This window comes from Crotalus tigris, unplaced genomic scaffold (assembly GCF_016545835.1).
Source record: "Crotalus tigris isolate CLP2741 ecotype Arizona unplaced genomic scaffold, ASM1654583v1 scf7180000017754.2947050, whole genome shotgun sequence".
Lineage (NCBI taxonomy): Eukaryota > Metazoa > Chordata > Lepidosauria > Squamata > Viperidae > Crotalus > Crotalus tigris.
Genome location: NW_024096616.1, coordinates 938251 through 954686, shown reverse-complemented (window position 1 = coordinate 954686; position 16436 = coordinate 938251). Strand labels below are relative to the sequence as shown.

The following is a 16436-nucleotide window of genomic DNA, read 5'->3' as shown; positions in this document are numbered from 1 at the left end:
GTAACAACCTATCTACACCAGTAGGCTCGTGAAAAAGCACCTTTTGGGGGCTACGCTACCTCGCTTTCTACAGGAACTCGCGTCCAGCCCCTCCCAAGTCTTCCTCCTCCTCCTCCTCTGGACCTTGGGGTCTCTCCCCTCCCCGCCCCTTCGGAGGGGAGGGGGCGTGACTTCAATCCCACTTCCTCGTCGAAGGGGGAGGTGAAGAGTTGGGTTGGTGCAGTGCGCTTGCGCACCGGGCGCGACACCCCAACCGACAGTCGGAAGCTGGCGGTTCCGCCATAAGAAAGTGGCTCGAGAGCGGAGAGCTGCCGTTGCTTTGAGAGGAAAAGAGAGGCCGGCGGTTGCTTGGTGGGTGGGGCCGCGTGCGCTCTAACCTGCCTGTAGCTTGGGGGCGCGAGGACGAACAAGGGCCGTCCGGAGCGGTCGGCTAAAGCTTCATGGAGCTCCCGCTCCCTCGGTTGCGGACGCTCGCCTGCGGTTGGGAAAGGTCTGTGGAGGCTACGTGCGCAGAAGGGCTCCGCCTCGGGACCCAGCCTGGAGTCTGAGGTTGACCGCCGGCTGCGAAGCCTCAGGGGCCATCGAGAGAGCGACGTTCAACGGCCTCCCGCACTGATTGCAGCAACCCCAGCCCCAGCAGCCTAGAGGTGGCGGCGGCGAGGAGGGCTTCGAGCAGAACGGCGTCGCTAAATCCTGGTGGCTCACGTCCTTCCCTACGTGTTTATCTCCTGTTTGTCTCTCCCACCGCCCGTTTTCCTCTTTGCCTTTCCCAGAAAAACAAAGCTCTGTCCGAGGAGCTGTTGCCGTCAGCTGCGCTTCTTTGCTCCCGGCTTGAGGGGCTGCGATTCTGGGGAAGCCCCAAGAGAGGCACTCAGGCAGGCCGGAGGGGAGCTCCTTTGGACCATCCAAAGGAAAGGACTGCTTGGCCTTGGCTCCAAACGGTGGGATACGAATATTTCTCCCTCTGCCCGTGAATAAACTGGCCGTAGCCCTAACCTACAGTATGCCGTACCGCTTAGATTAAAACATCTCCGGGCAAATTGGATGTGATTTATTCCCTTTTTTTTTTAACCTGGCAATTTTTTTCCTTCACTCTCCCACCATTTTATGTCTTTTCAGCAGTATTGAAGTGGGGGACTGGATGGAGAGTGATATGTGAGATTACTTTTTTGCTTCTTTTAATTGTAGAGCAGATTAATATGAATATGTGCCCATAATAAACACGATCATCTCATTGAGAAGAATTTTTAACAATAAAATAGCAATTTTTAAGAGCTGAAAATGATTCTGAAGTGGATTTTGCCTTACTGGAGCTACTTATCCTCTGTGCCCATTTTGGTCCTGTTTAACTGTTACCCTCTCCAAGCTAGTGCAGATAATTCCAATCTAATATATTATACAGCTCTCGTAAATATCACTGTGTTGAATCCTGATCGTTCAACATCTGCTTCAATAACACTTGAGCGTGCACGCTATGGACAAACTTCTCCCAAAATAAGTGTCAAAGGCCTACTTCTGGCACCTTTGCCAATCAATGGAGGTAAGGGTTTTTATATATATATATATATATATATATATATATATATATATATATATATATATATATATAGCTTTTCCTTCTTTTCATGTTATGCAGTTTGGAGCAATTGAGCTTGATTAAAAGTATGTGCAGAAGTCTCTTTTCATTCCAGAATCCAAGAGTTCAGGAAGCATTTTTACATATCTTTTAAAAGTAATCTACTCTAACAAAAATGTATTTTGAAGCTGACTAAGGTAAATTAAGATGACACCTAGGTGTACCTGTATAAAACAGTAGAAATGCACATATAAAACCACATTTATAGATTATATGTTGTAGGTTTTAATGCTGTAAATTACCAGTCACCTGTGTGTGAATTTAGTGGCCATATACATGTGTTTAACAAATGGAATCGTGTATCATAATCCTAGAATATAGCCGTGTTGGTATCATGAAAACATGAATCATGGAAATTATGGTTCTTGGGAGCCAGTTTGGTGTAATGGTGAAGGTACTGGACTAGAAATCAGGAGACGGTGAGTTCTAGTCTCATCCTAGATATGAAAGGTGGTTGGATGACTTTGGACCAATCACTCCCTCAGTCCAACCTACTTCACAGTGTTACTGTGGGGAAAATAGGAGGAAGGAGTATTAGATATGTTTGCTGCCTTGAGTTACTTATAAAGTAATAAAGGGCAGGATAAAAGTCATAAATAATGAAGGCTTACAATGGTGCATTTTACTGATAATGTTATCAATCAGAGGAATAAGTAATAGCTTCCCATTAAATTGCTTCTTAGAAGAACCTTGATTTGTTTTCATAGAAAGTATGGAATGAATTTTAGTGAGTATTCAAGGTCATTGAAGAACATTTTTAGGTAAGCTTCTTTTTCAAAAATAAAACCATAGAATCAAATTGGCTGTTGAAAAAAGTTGAATAGCTGCTGACTGTCATGATTTTGGACAATATAGCATTAAAATGTATGTGAGGATGAGTGGTGTGCGTAGAACCTTTCATCAGCAGTTGATCTAAATAAAATACCAACTGTATTGCTATTTTTGAAGGTAAGAAATTGGGAGACCTTGTTTGAAAAGAACAGTGAGATATAAATCAAATATGTAAAAATAATTATGCTTTTTTCAGTAATACAAACTTTGTATAGTATTCAACACATCCATATTTTTCCTGACTGCCTCTAGAAACAGTAATGATTAAATTATCCTGGAAGTTTATTTAGCTTGCTTGTAAAAATGCTTATGAATCCTCATACACAAGAAAAAAGTATAAGTTGACATTTACTTAGAAGCAGTTTATTCTTCTAATATCAGCTGAAGGAAAATGAGAGACCAAAGTAAAAATGTATTGCGGAATCAAATATGGTTTGAAAGTGTAAGAAAGTATTTGGTAATTTTTTTCCTTGAAAGATGAGAAAGTGCCATGAAGTTCTAAAGTTGTTTCATAGCTAATTTGGAAAATAAGTTTATATTTACATTTATTTATTTGTTTCTTGTCTTTATTATTTTTACAAATAACTCAAAATGATGTACATATCCAATATACCTTTGTCCTCATATTTTCCCCACAATAGTACCATGTGAAGTGAGTTGGCTGAAAGAGAATGACTGACCCAAGGTCACCCAGATGGTTTTCATGGCTATGGCAAGACTAGAACTCATGAACTTTCATTTTCTAGCCTGGTGCCTCAACCACTAGGCCAAACTGGCTTACCTTTCTAGCCTGGTGATTTTATTTACACACGCACATACACATACACAAATATGCACACATACATACATACATATTTTATATAGTAGCAAAATCTTAATTGCCCTGAACTTCAGTTTCATTTCCTGGTTTTGTTTCTGGTTTTGTTTCAATATTAGATATTATATTACTTTTTGTATTTTAAATTGGCTGGAAATACTCATTTGGGACACTTTTGGATTCAGTAGTCAAAGTGTCTTAAAATACCATATCATATAAATCAGTTATTGCTTCATAAAAGAGCTGTACACAATAATGCTTTTTCTGTTAATTGCAAAGAATTAAAAGTAAAGTTTTCAGTTGTCTAAACCAGGGGTGTCAAACTGCCGGCCTATGGGCCGGACGCGTCATGACGAAACCGCACCTACCCCATTGCCAGCAATGGGAGGAAAGTTCTGATATGTCGTGCGACGTCACGTGACATTGCAAGTTTGACATGTCTGGTCTAAACTAATGGCTAGAGAATGTTTTGAAGTGCTATAGCATGGTACAAAAAAATGCTGTTCTGTGTTCTTAAATTTCATTTGCCATGATTTTCAGAAGATTTCTATTATATGCTAAATCTAGGTAATTTGGAATATGATAATTACCAGAAGCATCAAATCTGGGGGGGGGGGGAGGAGGAAAAGAGAATTTTCAGTTAATGGAATTGTGGCAAAATCAGTAGTCTTTTTCCAATCCAGTTTAACAGGAAAGAGAACTGGAACCAGTGCAGTCTCTTCTGAAGTAGGTCATGATGGCAAAGTCTTTACACACTCGTGTGATACTCGCTGCACATAAGCAAACATTCCCTTGTAGAAAGCTTCTCTCTTATACCCAGATCTGAGACCCTAGAACAGTGGTTCTCAACCTTTCTAATGCCGCGACCCCATAATACAGTTCCCCATGTTGTGGTGACCCCCAACCACTTATACATCACCGGGTGCCAGGGGCGTGGCCAAAGAAAAGGGGAAAAAATGGCGGACAGCCTTGTCTGGCGACCCCCGTGAAATGGTCGTTCGACCCCAAATGGGGTCCCGACCCACAGGTTGAGAACCACTGCCCTAGAAAGAGTGAAAAAAGAGCAACAAAGATGATAAAGGGTCTGGAGGCTAAATTGTGTGATGAAGGATGTTGGGAGGACATAATAACTTCCAGGACTTGAGGAGCTCTCATAGAGAAGAGAGGATTGACCTATTCTTCAAAGCACTAAAGGGCAGGACAAGAAGTAAATGAGTGAGCACTTGTTAAAGAGAGATCCAACCTTAAAGGAGAAATTTCTGACAATGAGAACAATTAAAGAATTAGCTTGCCTTCCAGAGTTGTGACTGCTCTATCACTGGAGGTTTTAAAAAAATAGATTTATCACACAAAACAACAATTTTACCGGAATGGTATAAGGCAGACATGTCAAACACAAGGCCCGGGGGCTGGATGCGGCCCGGGAAGTGGTTTCATGTGGCCCACGAAGCCATCCTGGAAATAGTGAGGGAACGGCCCCTGCTGCTTTGGCCCTGGCCCGGGACGGCCGGGAGCCAATGTTCAATTTTGTGGTGGCCATCTATGCTGAAACGCATTCAGTCTTAGCTCCACAAGGCTGTCTGGAAACAGTGAGGAACCAGCCCCTGCCGCATCGGCCCCACCCCCTGGGGCATGCTGGGGAGGTGTCACCCTTTGTGAGGAATGAAGAAATGGACCATGCCTTGGCACTTGTCCTGGTCCCACCCCCTTCTGCCAGAGACCCTCAGATCTGTTCACTCCTGCCCAGGCCCGACAGGCACCCTTTACATGAATGATGTAGAGCTGGCCATGCCCACCCAGTAGGCCACATCCACCCAGTAGGATGCACCCACCCTGGCCACACACACACCCCTTTGGGCAACTGCAATGCTGATGCGGCCCTAAATGAAATTGAGTTTGACACCCCGGTATAAGGTCTCTTGCCTTGAGCAGGGGATTGGACTAGAAGACCTCTGAGGTCCCTTCCAGCCCTATGATTCTATGTTCCGTGTGCTAAATCTGCTCTAGAAAATCTTTCAAGCCTCCAGAAAAGAATTGGAGGCATGGGAAGACTCTGGAATGAGGGGAGGCAAATGGACTTTTGCTGCTGATATATTTTCTACTGTAGAATGGATAGCATCCTTAGTCGTTTTAACATCATAGTATACCATAAAGTGGCTTGAGATTTTGGCAGGATAATGTGCTAATGGGGCCTGTGAATAAGTGACAATTTCTTCTAGGGCAGTAAACTGTAATTTGAAACTATGGCTTGTTGGCTTCATGTGGTGAATTAATGTTTTGTTTGTGGGTCCTCAATTATTTCTGCTTTGTTTTTGTTCTTTGTCCAAGTCTCTTGACAGTTCCATAAAGGCATAAAGTGAATGGGTTTAAAAATGGCAAATGCAATTTAATATAAGCACATGCCAAGTGATGCACATTGGCATAGGAACCTAGAGTTCTATTTACATTAATGGGAATTGTGCTGGTAATGACTGATCAGTCCGACTGATCAGGACTGATCATAGAGTCACGATGGGAAACTTAGTGAAAATGTCAATCCAATGTACAGTTGGTATTTTAAAAAGATGAATCTCATGCTTGGAATTAAGATAACATAAAGCTACCAATATAGTAATGTCCTTATATAAATCTCTAATGAGTCATATTAAATCATACATGGTATGAAAAAATGTAGCAAATGATATTTTGTCCCTCTCAAACTTAGAATTTAACTCATCTATTTAAATGTAGGGACAGACAAATCTAAAATTATTTACAAAGATAAATGTTTGACTGCATTGTCAAATAATTGAGGATTTAAAAGAGAACAGGATTATTTCATAGAGGTTTAGAGTAACCTCTCTAAGTGACTCATTATCAGTAATAAACTCTAGTGTTTAGTAAATTAATAGTTAAAGCAAACTATAGCTCAGCATGATATATAATCTAATAAAGACTCTTCTTATGGCTGTTATTTTTCCATGGGAAGAAATGTAATAGGAGTCTGTCCTAAACAGACCACTGTTCTGACCACTCCTAGGGATGGAAGGAAATATATATATATATAAAAATTAGTAATAGCCTAATTTCATTGATAATTATACAATATTTAGAAAACTTCTCAGCTTGGAGGGAATTGGGACAGTAAGCACTTTCCTATCATAGTAAGTTGCTCGAGATTTTTAGTTTAGTTTAGTTCATATATATTTAGGAAACCATGATATAATATGATTTTTTTAATCACACTTCAAAACTTATTTAGAAAATTTATATCTTAGATCAGGGATCTCAAACTTGGCCCTTTTATGAGGTGGACAGCATGTGTGGCTAAAGAATTCTGGGAGTTGAAGTCCACAAGTCATAAAAGGGCCAAGTTTGAAGACCCCTGTCTTAGATGTAAGCATAAGGCTTTATGTAAATTGTGCTGGAAAGAATTGCATATATATTGAGATCAAGCAAAGAGTATGCTGGTAAAAAAATAAATTCTTTCTATGTCTTACCAGTGGTTTCAGCAATTTTCCTCTATATCATTTCACAATTTATCTTCAATGTTTCAATTTATGCAGTTTTTCAATATTTTCACTATTATGATATTTAGATGTCAATGGTAGCAATGCCATGTTCTTAAATGGAATCCTTGAGTATTCATCTAGATTATTTGTAACAGACACTCTGCAAATTAACTTTTTTTACACATTGTACTTTAAAAATTATGATGCAGTTGAATCTGAATCCTCTGTGCCTTTAAAAGGAGTAAATATAGTCAGACGTAGTTAGTTGTAATCAGCTTTGTGTATCCAGTCTTAAAATCAGATAATATAAATTACAGAGTTTGCAAAATAGGGATTAAGTCATGTCTAGCATTCTAGATGACTCTAAAGTAATGTTATATACCTATATCTGAGTATCAGTAATTGTATCCCAAAGGTTGTATACACATATTACAAAACAAGGAACATAGTCAACTACATTAGGGAAATGGATAGCATTTGCATAGGACACATCTTTTGATATTGTATAGCTTAATGAGGCTTGAATCTGAATTCTACACTTTTCACTAAGAATATAAAATTGGACACTGGTCCATTAGTCCAGCATTAGTCCAACAGTTCTAACAATGGTCAACTGAGTACAAAAGAAAGCCCACTAGTCTCCCAGGCCTTCAGAGGCAGTTGCAATGCCATCCAAGCTAATAGCCGTTGATTCCCATGATGATTACTCATGAGGATATACAGGCAGGCTAACTGAGGTAATTAATATAATTTATAATTTGCTTATGAATGGAGGCTACTTTTGGAACCTAAAAACTATCTGTCTTAATTCTTTCCATTTGTACCTTTAAAATAAGGGAGAGTAGATAAAAAAGAGCAAAATGCTCATTTTTAAGACATTCATTTTTTTTTTACTGAATTCAGTTTCTACTTCTTTTTTAAAGGGTCCATAATTTCTAATTTTGAATTAATATATTAAAATATTTGCTTTTGCAGTTCATTAACAGCCTTAATGTCATTTTCAGTTATAGATAACTGATAGGCTGCCTCAGGCATTTGGGGGAGGTCCAATATAGGCCACATGTGAGTGTCTCTCTATTTCTAGGCAGGATTTTCAGTGCCAGAGCAAGCCTCCCATGGTTTCCTCTAGGGATTCCACCCGCTTAATGACTGCAATCAGGATGAAAGTCATTGAAGGAAGAAATCATGTGACATCTCACTTAATGACTGCTTTGCTCAATGACCCAGATTCCAGTCCCAATTATCAAGGGCTACCTATAGATTGGAAAAGTGCTCAGCCCGACAGTTTTTCAATCCTTGTAATCCCTTAGTCCTTCCTGGTATTTGATCAGGTTTGTCTCTTCAGACTGCAAGGGGGGGAGCTCTGTAACATCAATTAACTCTCAAGTGACATGTATGTTGGTTATAGTGTTCCACTTGCTTAGCCTTTCTTTGCCACTATTCATCCTGCATTAGTCATAGTTCTGTCTTTACTATGGATGGTACTTCAAATTTACCTTTCTTTGAGATTAATAATGGTTCAATCTGCCAGTCTATATAGGCTTTGTTTTTGGTCTGGAGGGCTACTAAAATGGCCTTGTGGTTTTCATCAAGCCTGCCTTGGTGCATCTGTGTTTTCAGTCTAAGAACAGTTGTTGCAATCTGTATAAGGACATCTTTAAACTGCATCCACTTTTCAGAACAGGTTCCTACAAAAGGTAAATTGCTAGAGGGTTTTTCATTAAGTATATCTTGAAAACATTGGACTTATCCTGAGTCTTGCTGCCAGCCAGTGTTGAATGATGTTTTTACAACCCTTGGTTGCATATGGCATAAAGGGGTTTTGTACAGGTTGAGCACTTACTGGACCAACCTCTGATCTGTCCAGCACTCAGTACTTTGCATGGCTCAGGTGAGGTCTTTAATATTATGCAGATGTATTATGATGTAAGTGCCACTGTTTGAAACTCGGATACATCCTATTAGGTTTGTATTTGTTTGCAAATCTGAATATTGTGTAAGTGAGGCACGGGTTGTACTCAGCATACTTAGGTTGTACTCAGGCTATTACTGTTTCCCCACCCCATGCGTCCCAAGGACTCTATCCCAGTTGTTGCTATTTGTTTGCACCCTGGCATTGAAGTCATCCAGAATGATGACAGTTTCAGAATTATAGCCATTGAGGTTTGAATAACCTGGTCCACATTCATGGTTCATAGACATCTTCCTTCTCCTTGTTAGCTCTCATGAGAGTTGGTTTATAGACAGTGACAATGTTGATGAGGTGGATTTGCTGAGAGGAAAACAGAAGTTCATAATACATCCATTTATTCCAGTCTGTGGAATAGAGATTTTCTTCAGCAGAGCAGTTTTGATTGCAAAATCTATTCTATGAGTCCTGTTGTCTATCTGTGGTTTCCCTTTCTGAAGGGACATATATTCCTTTGCTGTTTCCTATTATGATTCCTTGTCTGTAAGTCCGGTATAGTGCTCTTAATAATCAGCTCTAAATCCATAATTTAAAAGGTTCTTAGTAGAGTATCACATTTCTCTTGCTTTTTTCTCAACTTTCATAACTATACACATCACTTGAAAGTTCATTTTTAAATTTTTCCTGACATTTGTTTTCATGAAATGTCTGTGTCACTGCAAGAGATAATAGGGGCAGCTTCAAGGAAAGATATATTGCAAGTAGTCCTCAAATTGCATCCATCGTTCAGTGACCATTCCAACTTACGACAGCACTGAAAAAGGTGACTTATGACCAGTCCTTCACTTAGGACTCTCCGGCATTTACTGCCAAAATTGCTCAGCTCCACTCAGCAGGGCTGGTCTTTGAGTTAGTCCCCAGAGACAAGACGGGCTCCTCTTGGCAGGCAGCAGTAACCTTTCTTCCTGGCTTCCCCACTGACTTTCTGGAGAAGATTGTAAACGTTAATCATATGATTGTGGGGCACTTTGTAACTGGTTGTGAGAATAGGTTGCCAAGCATCCATATTGCGATCATGTACCCAAACTGTTGGGGGCAATATGCTGACTCTGTAAATCGCTTACAGAGGGCTGTAAAACACTGTGAAGCGGTATATAAGTCTAAGTGCCATTCCTATGTAACTGCAGCGGGGGATGATGCAACATTTTATGACAGCCAGAAGGACTTTTGGGGCCATAAAGCACCCTTTCCAAGTCCATCGTAACTTTGGATGGTTATTAAACAGCTGCCATAAGCCGAGGATTACATATAGAAAGATAGAAAGTGGTTCCAAATTGATCTTTCCAAAAGTTAAGGATTTTACCTAGAGGCGTAGCTGTGCAGAAAGGCTTAGGGATTAAATAGGCCAAGTGATGGAATTGGCATCTCATGGAAAAACAAAAAAAAATGTATATATTGAGCTTTTCTGTAAAAAATGATATAAATGACCTCAGATTACATCTTTTTAAATAGGTGATTTGTAGAAGTTTGGAATTACTCTTAAATTGCTTTTCATTATATCATGGAGACTTTCCAGCTTGGATACCTAGAATCTCTAGCTTGGGAAAAATATACATTACAAATGGATTCTGAATAACTGATCATAGATGACAGATGGTAATGGAAAACTATTGATAATTAAACTTGCTGACATAGTTGTCTATGTCCCTTAAAATGCTGATTGATAAATGAGGCACTTTAGGTGTATAGTAATTTTCTTTATTTCCAGTAACTATTGGAATATGATTTGAATACCCTGGTGATTACTTAAATAATTTTTATGGGACTATACAGGTAGTCCTTGACTTACAACCACTTGTTTAGTGACCGTTCGAAGTTGCAATAGTGTTAAAAAAGGTGACTTAGACCGGGTTTCACACTTAACAACCATTGCAACATAGACCCATGGTCATGTGATCAAAGTTTAGGTGCTTAGCAACTGGCATGTATTTATGACAGTTGCACTGTCCCATGGTCATGTAATCGCCCATTTGTAACCTTCCCAGCTGGTTTTTGACCAGCAAAGTCAGTGGGGAAAGCCAGATTCACTTAACTACAACATGATTCACTTAACAACTGCAGTGATTCACTTAAGAACCGTGATAAAAAAGATTGTAAAATGAGGCAAAAACTCACTTAATAATTGCCTTGCTTAGCAACATAAATTTTGGGCTCAATTTTGGTCATAAGTCAAAGAATATGTGTACTTTGATGTTGGGATGATTTTTAAGTATTTAAGAGTTAAGTAACATACCTCAATTTATGTTTTATTTTTCTTAATGTTGAACTGTTTCTTGCATGAGTAGAAATGAATAGATGAGTAGAAGATGACATGGTAACTATCCTGACTTATTATTCTAGCGTGGAAACTGATCTGGTAGTCCCAAGGTTCAAAAAATGTATATTGTGCTAACGTTCTGTCGGTAGAAGAAAAGAGATATTAGGCACAGAGCATTTGTCTCTCCATAATGGCATGTACTGCCAAATTCTGGAGCCCCTTCTGTTTGTGACAATAGTAATAATTGTATGGAAGTCATTAATAGTCTTCATGCAATTAAAAACAGCAAACTCCAGATCAGAAAAAAACCCAATATAACAATATAACAGAGCTTGACTATTGCAAAGCCCACTCTCCTCCAAACCCCTCACATAATGTATGGAACTGTATGATTTTTTGGTCACTATTAACTTTTTCTTTCTGGTTTCTTTTTATTCAGTGAATAGATGAATGCTAACTCCAGTATTGATTATTTCAAATATAAGAAGATAGAGGAAAAGGATTATTGCAGGCAATAAAGCCCAGAGATAGGATTATTGCAGGCAATAAAGCCCAGAGATAGCTTATCAATTAAGGCCACAAATAACAGAAGTTCAAATAGCATAAATGAATACAATTATGCAGTTTATATCCCAGACGTATACCATGGTATAATATCAGGTGCTGGCTGTGGGGTGTTGCATTAGTTTTGTGGGATTCAATCTGCCCTTCATCTTCTCTTTTTGAATTTAATAGGCTGGGTTACAACCTTGAAATCATTATGAGCGATGATAAGTGTATTTTTCCTTCTTCCTTCTTCGCTTTTCCATTTCCTTTATTACTAAGTTCACAACACAAAGTATGTTTTCAAGAAAATATCAGCTTACGTTCCTTTAAATTGTAGAGCAACAAACTCCGTTGCTGATTTAATATAATAGTAAGCAAGTGGCTGAAACACTGCACTATAAATATGATATTAAAGCAATGTCTCAATAAAGAACCCTTATAATAATACATTCAGTGGAATCCTTTAATTAGGAATATCTTAAGCTTGGAAAATTGGTCTTAACATGGAAAACAACAGTGTTGTATTCAATAAGAGCTAATGCAGTGTTTCATTAGTATTCAAGTCAAACTTGGAGGTTTAATGATATGGAATGTTTTACATAAAAGTTCAGCTGAAGTTGGAAGGTTGTAAATTATTGCAATAATTCTGCCATTTTATGAACTAGTTAAAATATTGTGATGTATGTACTATATATGTACTTTCAGGTTAAATTTGCTTTCTGATGGATTACACAGACATATCTATGCAGGTTTTTTTGGCAGCATGTTCCTTCTGGGATTTTTTTTTTTTTTTTTTCAGTTTAGCCATGATTTTCTCATGAACTTTCATCCAATCCAATCCTATTGTAGAAAGAACCTTCTTTTAATTATTAAAGCAGTCATGTCCCTTTCCCAAGCTTCTGTGGCTGTTTTGGAAGGTTTTTGCAACTTTCTGTGAATGCATTTGTATTCATAACTATTTGTATTCAAGGAAGGAATTTTCCTTGCATCTGGAGGATAAATCACCCAGATCCATTCTCAGTTGGATGCCAAGCATGATGTAAGCTCTGTAGAGATGCTTAGGGAACGGACTTATCCAGTTAAACCGTGGACTCATAGCTCTTGCTCAGAGAGCAGCTGGCAATCATGGCTACAAGGACCTTTGCTCAACTTTGTGTTGTGAACCAGTTATACCTTTCCTGGATAGGGAGGCTCTTCATTTTATCACTCACACCCTGGTCATCTCCCATTTGAACTACTGCAATGCGCTCTACATGAGATAGCTTTGAACTGTTCCAGAAGCTTTAGCTGGTACAAAGTGCAACCACACAACCACTCTTGGACACCCCAGGGACATTGCATGTAATACCTTTGCTGTGAGGCCTGCATTGGGTGCCAGTTTGTTGCCAGATCCAGTTAAAGGTATTGATTGTGACCTTAAAGCCCTCGATGGTATGGGGCCATGCTACATGTGGAACCATTTTTACATCAGCCTGACCCATCCAGTCAGGCAGGGACTCTGTCAGTTAAAGAATTTTAATTGGTGGGGTCCAGAAAGAGAGCCTTCTTGGCTGCTGCCCCTGCCCTTTGGAACATTCCCCCCCATTCTCTTTGGAAATTATGCTAATTGATGTGGTTTGGTAATTAGAAAATATTTTAGTCAGTGTATCATGGGACTTTCGTTTGAATTACATCATTAAATTAGAATCTCTATTCTATATTTTTAGTTCCAGATCGTTTAGGATGCGATCCACGAACACGGTTTCAGATTCCTCCAAATACAAAGCAGTGGATTGCTCTACTGCAGCGAGGAAATTGTACATTTAAACAAAAAATTCTGCGAGCAGCTTCACATAATGCTTCAGCTGTTGTGATTTACAACAATGTATCTGGCAATGAGCCTGTTACCATGACTCATCAAGGTAAGAACTAAGATACCAGACCTTTCTTTCAGCTCAGTCAATTTCATCTGTTATTTGGAGCTTTTAAAAAGTATATTTAATTAAAACTACAGGTTGTGATCAATTATATAAATAAATGTTACTGGTTGTTATTCTGAACCAAGTAATGCCCTACTCCCTATTCCTACAGTTTACCTTGATGGGAGTGGATTTGAAGTGAAAGTTTAACAGTGGTTATGTTGTCAGTTTATTTTGTAATAATTAAATATCTTAGTTAATAATTACTGCTGTTGTTGGTCTTCAACCTTTTTCCAGTCAATACTATCAGATGACTTTGAATTCTGGCTTTTTAAGATATTTTTTCCTATGACTTTTCACACACTAATATATTAGAATAAATGTATATAATTTGTAAGCATGCTTTCATTGGGCCTTTTCAGCAAGGAAGAGTTTGATCCATAATGAAAGTTCTTTTCTGCTAACTGTCCAGTGTTACAGTTTTCCTGAATTTCTGACTCTTGTTCACATGGGAATTCATAAAGCCAGTATTTTGAAATTGTTGCATTTTCAAAATTATTCCTCTTGTTTAATTTCTTCTTTTCGGTGCTGCCTTACATTGGAGTAAGTTCCATGTCTTGTAGAAAGAAACTGAGACCATACTCTGCCACCCTGGTCCAATGCGGGTTGGCAGATGTGATCGGTGTTAGTCTGGGGTATCTATCATGGCTTGTTCGCCTTGGGTTACCTTTCTGAACATATATATATGTCTGAAGACATAGTCCATGATTTCATTTACCCATACAAGCCCCTTCGCCTCGTCAAGGCCCTAATCATAGAAGGAAGATATTATAATTAGCAGTTAAAATATACAATATATCATTCTGAAATTAAATTATAGTAAGGAGATACTTGTGACATATATGAATATATTACTTAGAAGATTTTGATTATTTCTTAGTTTCTTATGTTACTAATTATAGCTTTTTAAAAGACCCTAAATTTAATAAGAGTTCTTGCTTTCTAATATAGCACTATGTATGTATATTAGCATATCACTCAAATGGTTTCTCCTGTATATTTATTTGTTTATTATAGGAACTGGAGACATTGTTACGGTCATGATCACTGAAATGAAGGTTAAAGAAATCTTGAATTATTTAGAAAAAAATATGTCCGTCCTAATTGCAATAGCCGTGGGAACACGCCATCCAAGCAAAAATGTTAATCGAAGTTCCCTTGTCTTTGTATCCGTATCATTTATAGTTTTGATGATAATTTCTTCAGCATGGCTAATATTTTATTTCATTCAGAAGATTAGATATACCAGTGCACGTGATCGAAATCAGGTAATCATTCTAATCATAAAGAATTTGAAATTTTATCAATGCCTTGATAAAAATATGTATGTATACTAAGAATGCAAAAGGAGCTTTGCTGAATGTTTAGTTTTTTTAATTTATAAAACAAAAACAATGCTTTTGTTGCAGGAAATGTATTAACTTTAAAAGGTCTCCTGCTTAGGTGAGCTATTTCTCCATTCTGTTTTTAATGTTGTAAAATAACTCTGTTTCTGGTAAAAAGAATGAAATCAATCACAGTAACTATGTATTATTGTTGTTCAGCAAAAAAAAAAATCACTCTGAATGGGCTACCTTTGAAGGGTTTTGAAAGAATAGCATTACCATACTCATGAAAAGTTCTATTCTACTTTAGAATGGATGCTCCTATATTTGCCCATTAAATTGTAAGGAAGTTCATTTGGAACTTTAAGCTGATGTTTTTAAGGGATAAGGACAAACAGAATCATTATTAAAGACAGAACAGATTCTGTTAATTGTTCTGAAAAGTACAATTTGTTAAGGATTAATTTTGTGTCAGTTGGACTGTAATGCAGTCTTTACTTTTATGGATGTGAAATGCAGGTGTCATTTCTCTGGCATTAAAAACATTGTAAATATACTGTATTTACTAGCAATATCAAAGCTATATTGAAAAAAGATCTTTTCTTTTATACTATTCCTTAGTTTTCTTTTTATCTCAGAGAAACTATGGCTCTATGTTAAAGTACTGTAGTTAATTTGAATTGGAATATCTTGGATTGAAAGGAGCTTGAATACTAAGATCACTGATAACTGACAATCTAGAATGCTGCTTTAGTTAGAGTCAAACTTTAAAAACTCAAGTCAAACTTAAACACATTCTGTGATATAAAACTTCATGAATTAAACTATCCCTATAGTTTTCTTGGTAACAATATAAAAGTGGATTTCATTTCCTCATGTCTTCTTTTGGTTTTTTACTTCCAACTCCAGCTGAAAATCCTGAGGTTTTCTTGTGGTCTCCAAATATTAGCTAGGTCTGCACTTGGAATTCCAACAACAGTTAGTTGCACCCATTCAGTTTCACGAAAAAGAATAAAACATGGTTATATGCAAGCACTGGTCTGCCATTGTATATGCAGCTTTCCTCTATTAAATTTCTACAATGTCAGCTGCAAATTTGAGGCATTTGAGATAAAATGACTGATAGAACTCCCATCTAAAAATAAACTGCACAAACATATTGGACTAAGAGTTGGAGCATATTGAAATCGGTAGGAAGAGGAGTTAATTCTTTTTAGTTTTGAAAGTTCCTTACTAGAATGTAATTACTATTTTTCATATGTGCACATAAATATATATTCATGACTGTATATAGATCTGCCTCTCTCTACATGCACACATACACAAACACAAACGAAGTTTTGTTGATTTTTTTTCAATAATTGTTCCTTAGTTTTAAAGCTTAGTAATTATATGTTATACTGAGTGCACATTAACTGTTTACATTAGCATAGACCAATTGGGCATTTCATTTTTCCACAAAATATAAGCTTTTGGTGTCTTAGCCAATTCCCTCCATACACAATGGATAACTTTCCCCTTGTTTGCCATTAATACTTAATCTAATACAGGGGTCTCCAACCCCCGATCCGTGGACCAGTACCTGTCCGCGGCATGCCAGCAACCA

General features: G+C 38.0%; 1 protein-coding gene and 1 long non-coding RNA gene across 4 annotated transcripts in view; one reads left to right on the top strand and one right to left on the bottom strand.

The window, feature by feature from the left end:
* The window catches only part of LOC120306863, a 42193-nt gene extending 42011 nt beyond the window's left edge, over positions 1-182 (bottom strand). Inside the window, exon 1 of the long non-coding RNA XR_005556405.1 lies at positions 60-182. This is a non-coding gene — a long non-coding RNA (uncharacterized LOC120306863). The remainder of the gene's footprint in view (positions 1-59) is intronic.
* An 82-nt stretch (positions 183-264) lies between these two features.
* Positions 265-16436, top strand: part of RNF130 (ring finger protein 130) — a 43487-nt gene continuing 27315 nt past the window's right edge. Inside the window, exons 1-3 of one of the 3 annotated variants that reach the window (XM_039340860.1) lie at positions 265-1540; positions 13254-13448; positions 14523-14773. In XM_039340860.1, the coding sequence (XP_039196794.1) occupies positions 1282-1540; positions 13254-13448; positions 14523-14773 (705 nt within the window). In that variant the 5' untranslated portion in view covers positions 265-1281. The remainder of the gene's footprint in view (positions 1541-13253; positions 13449-14522; positions 14774-16436) is intronic. The other 2 variants (XM_039340859.1, XM_039340861.1) reach the window with 2 other exon arrangements.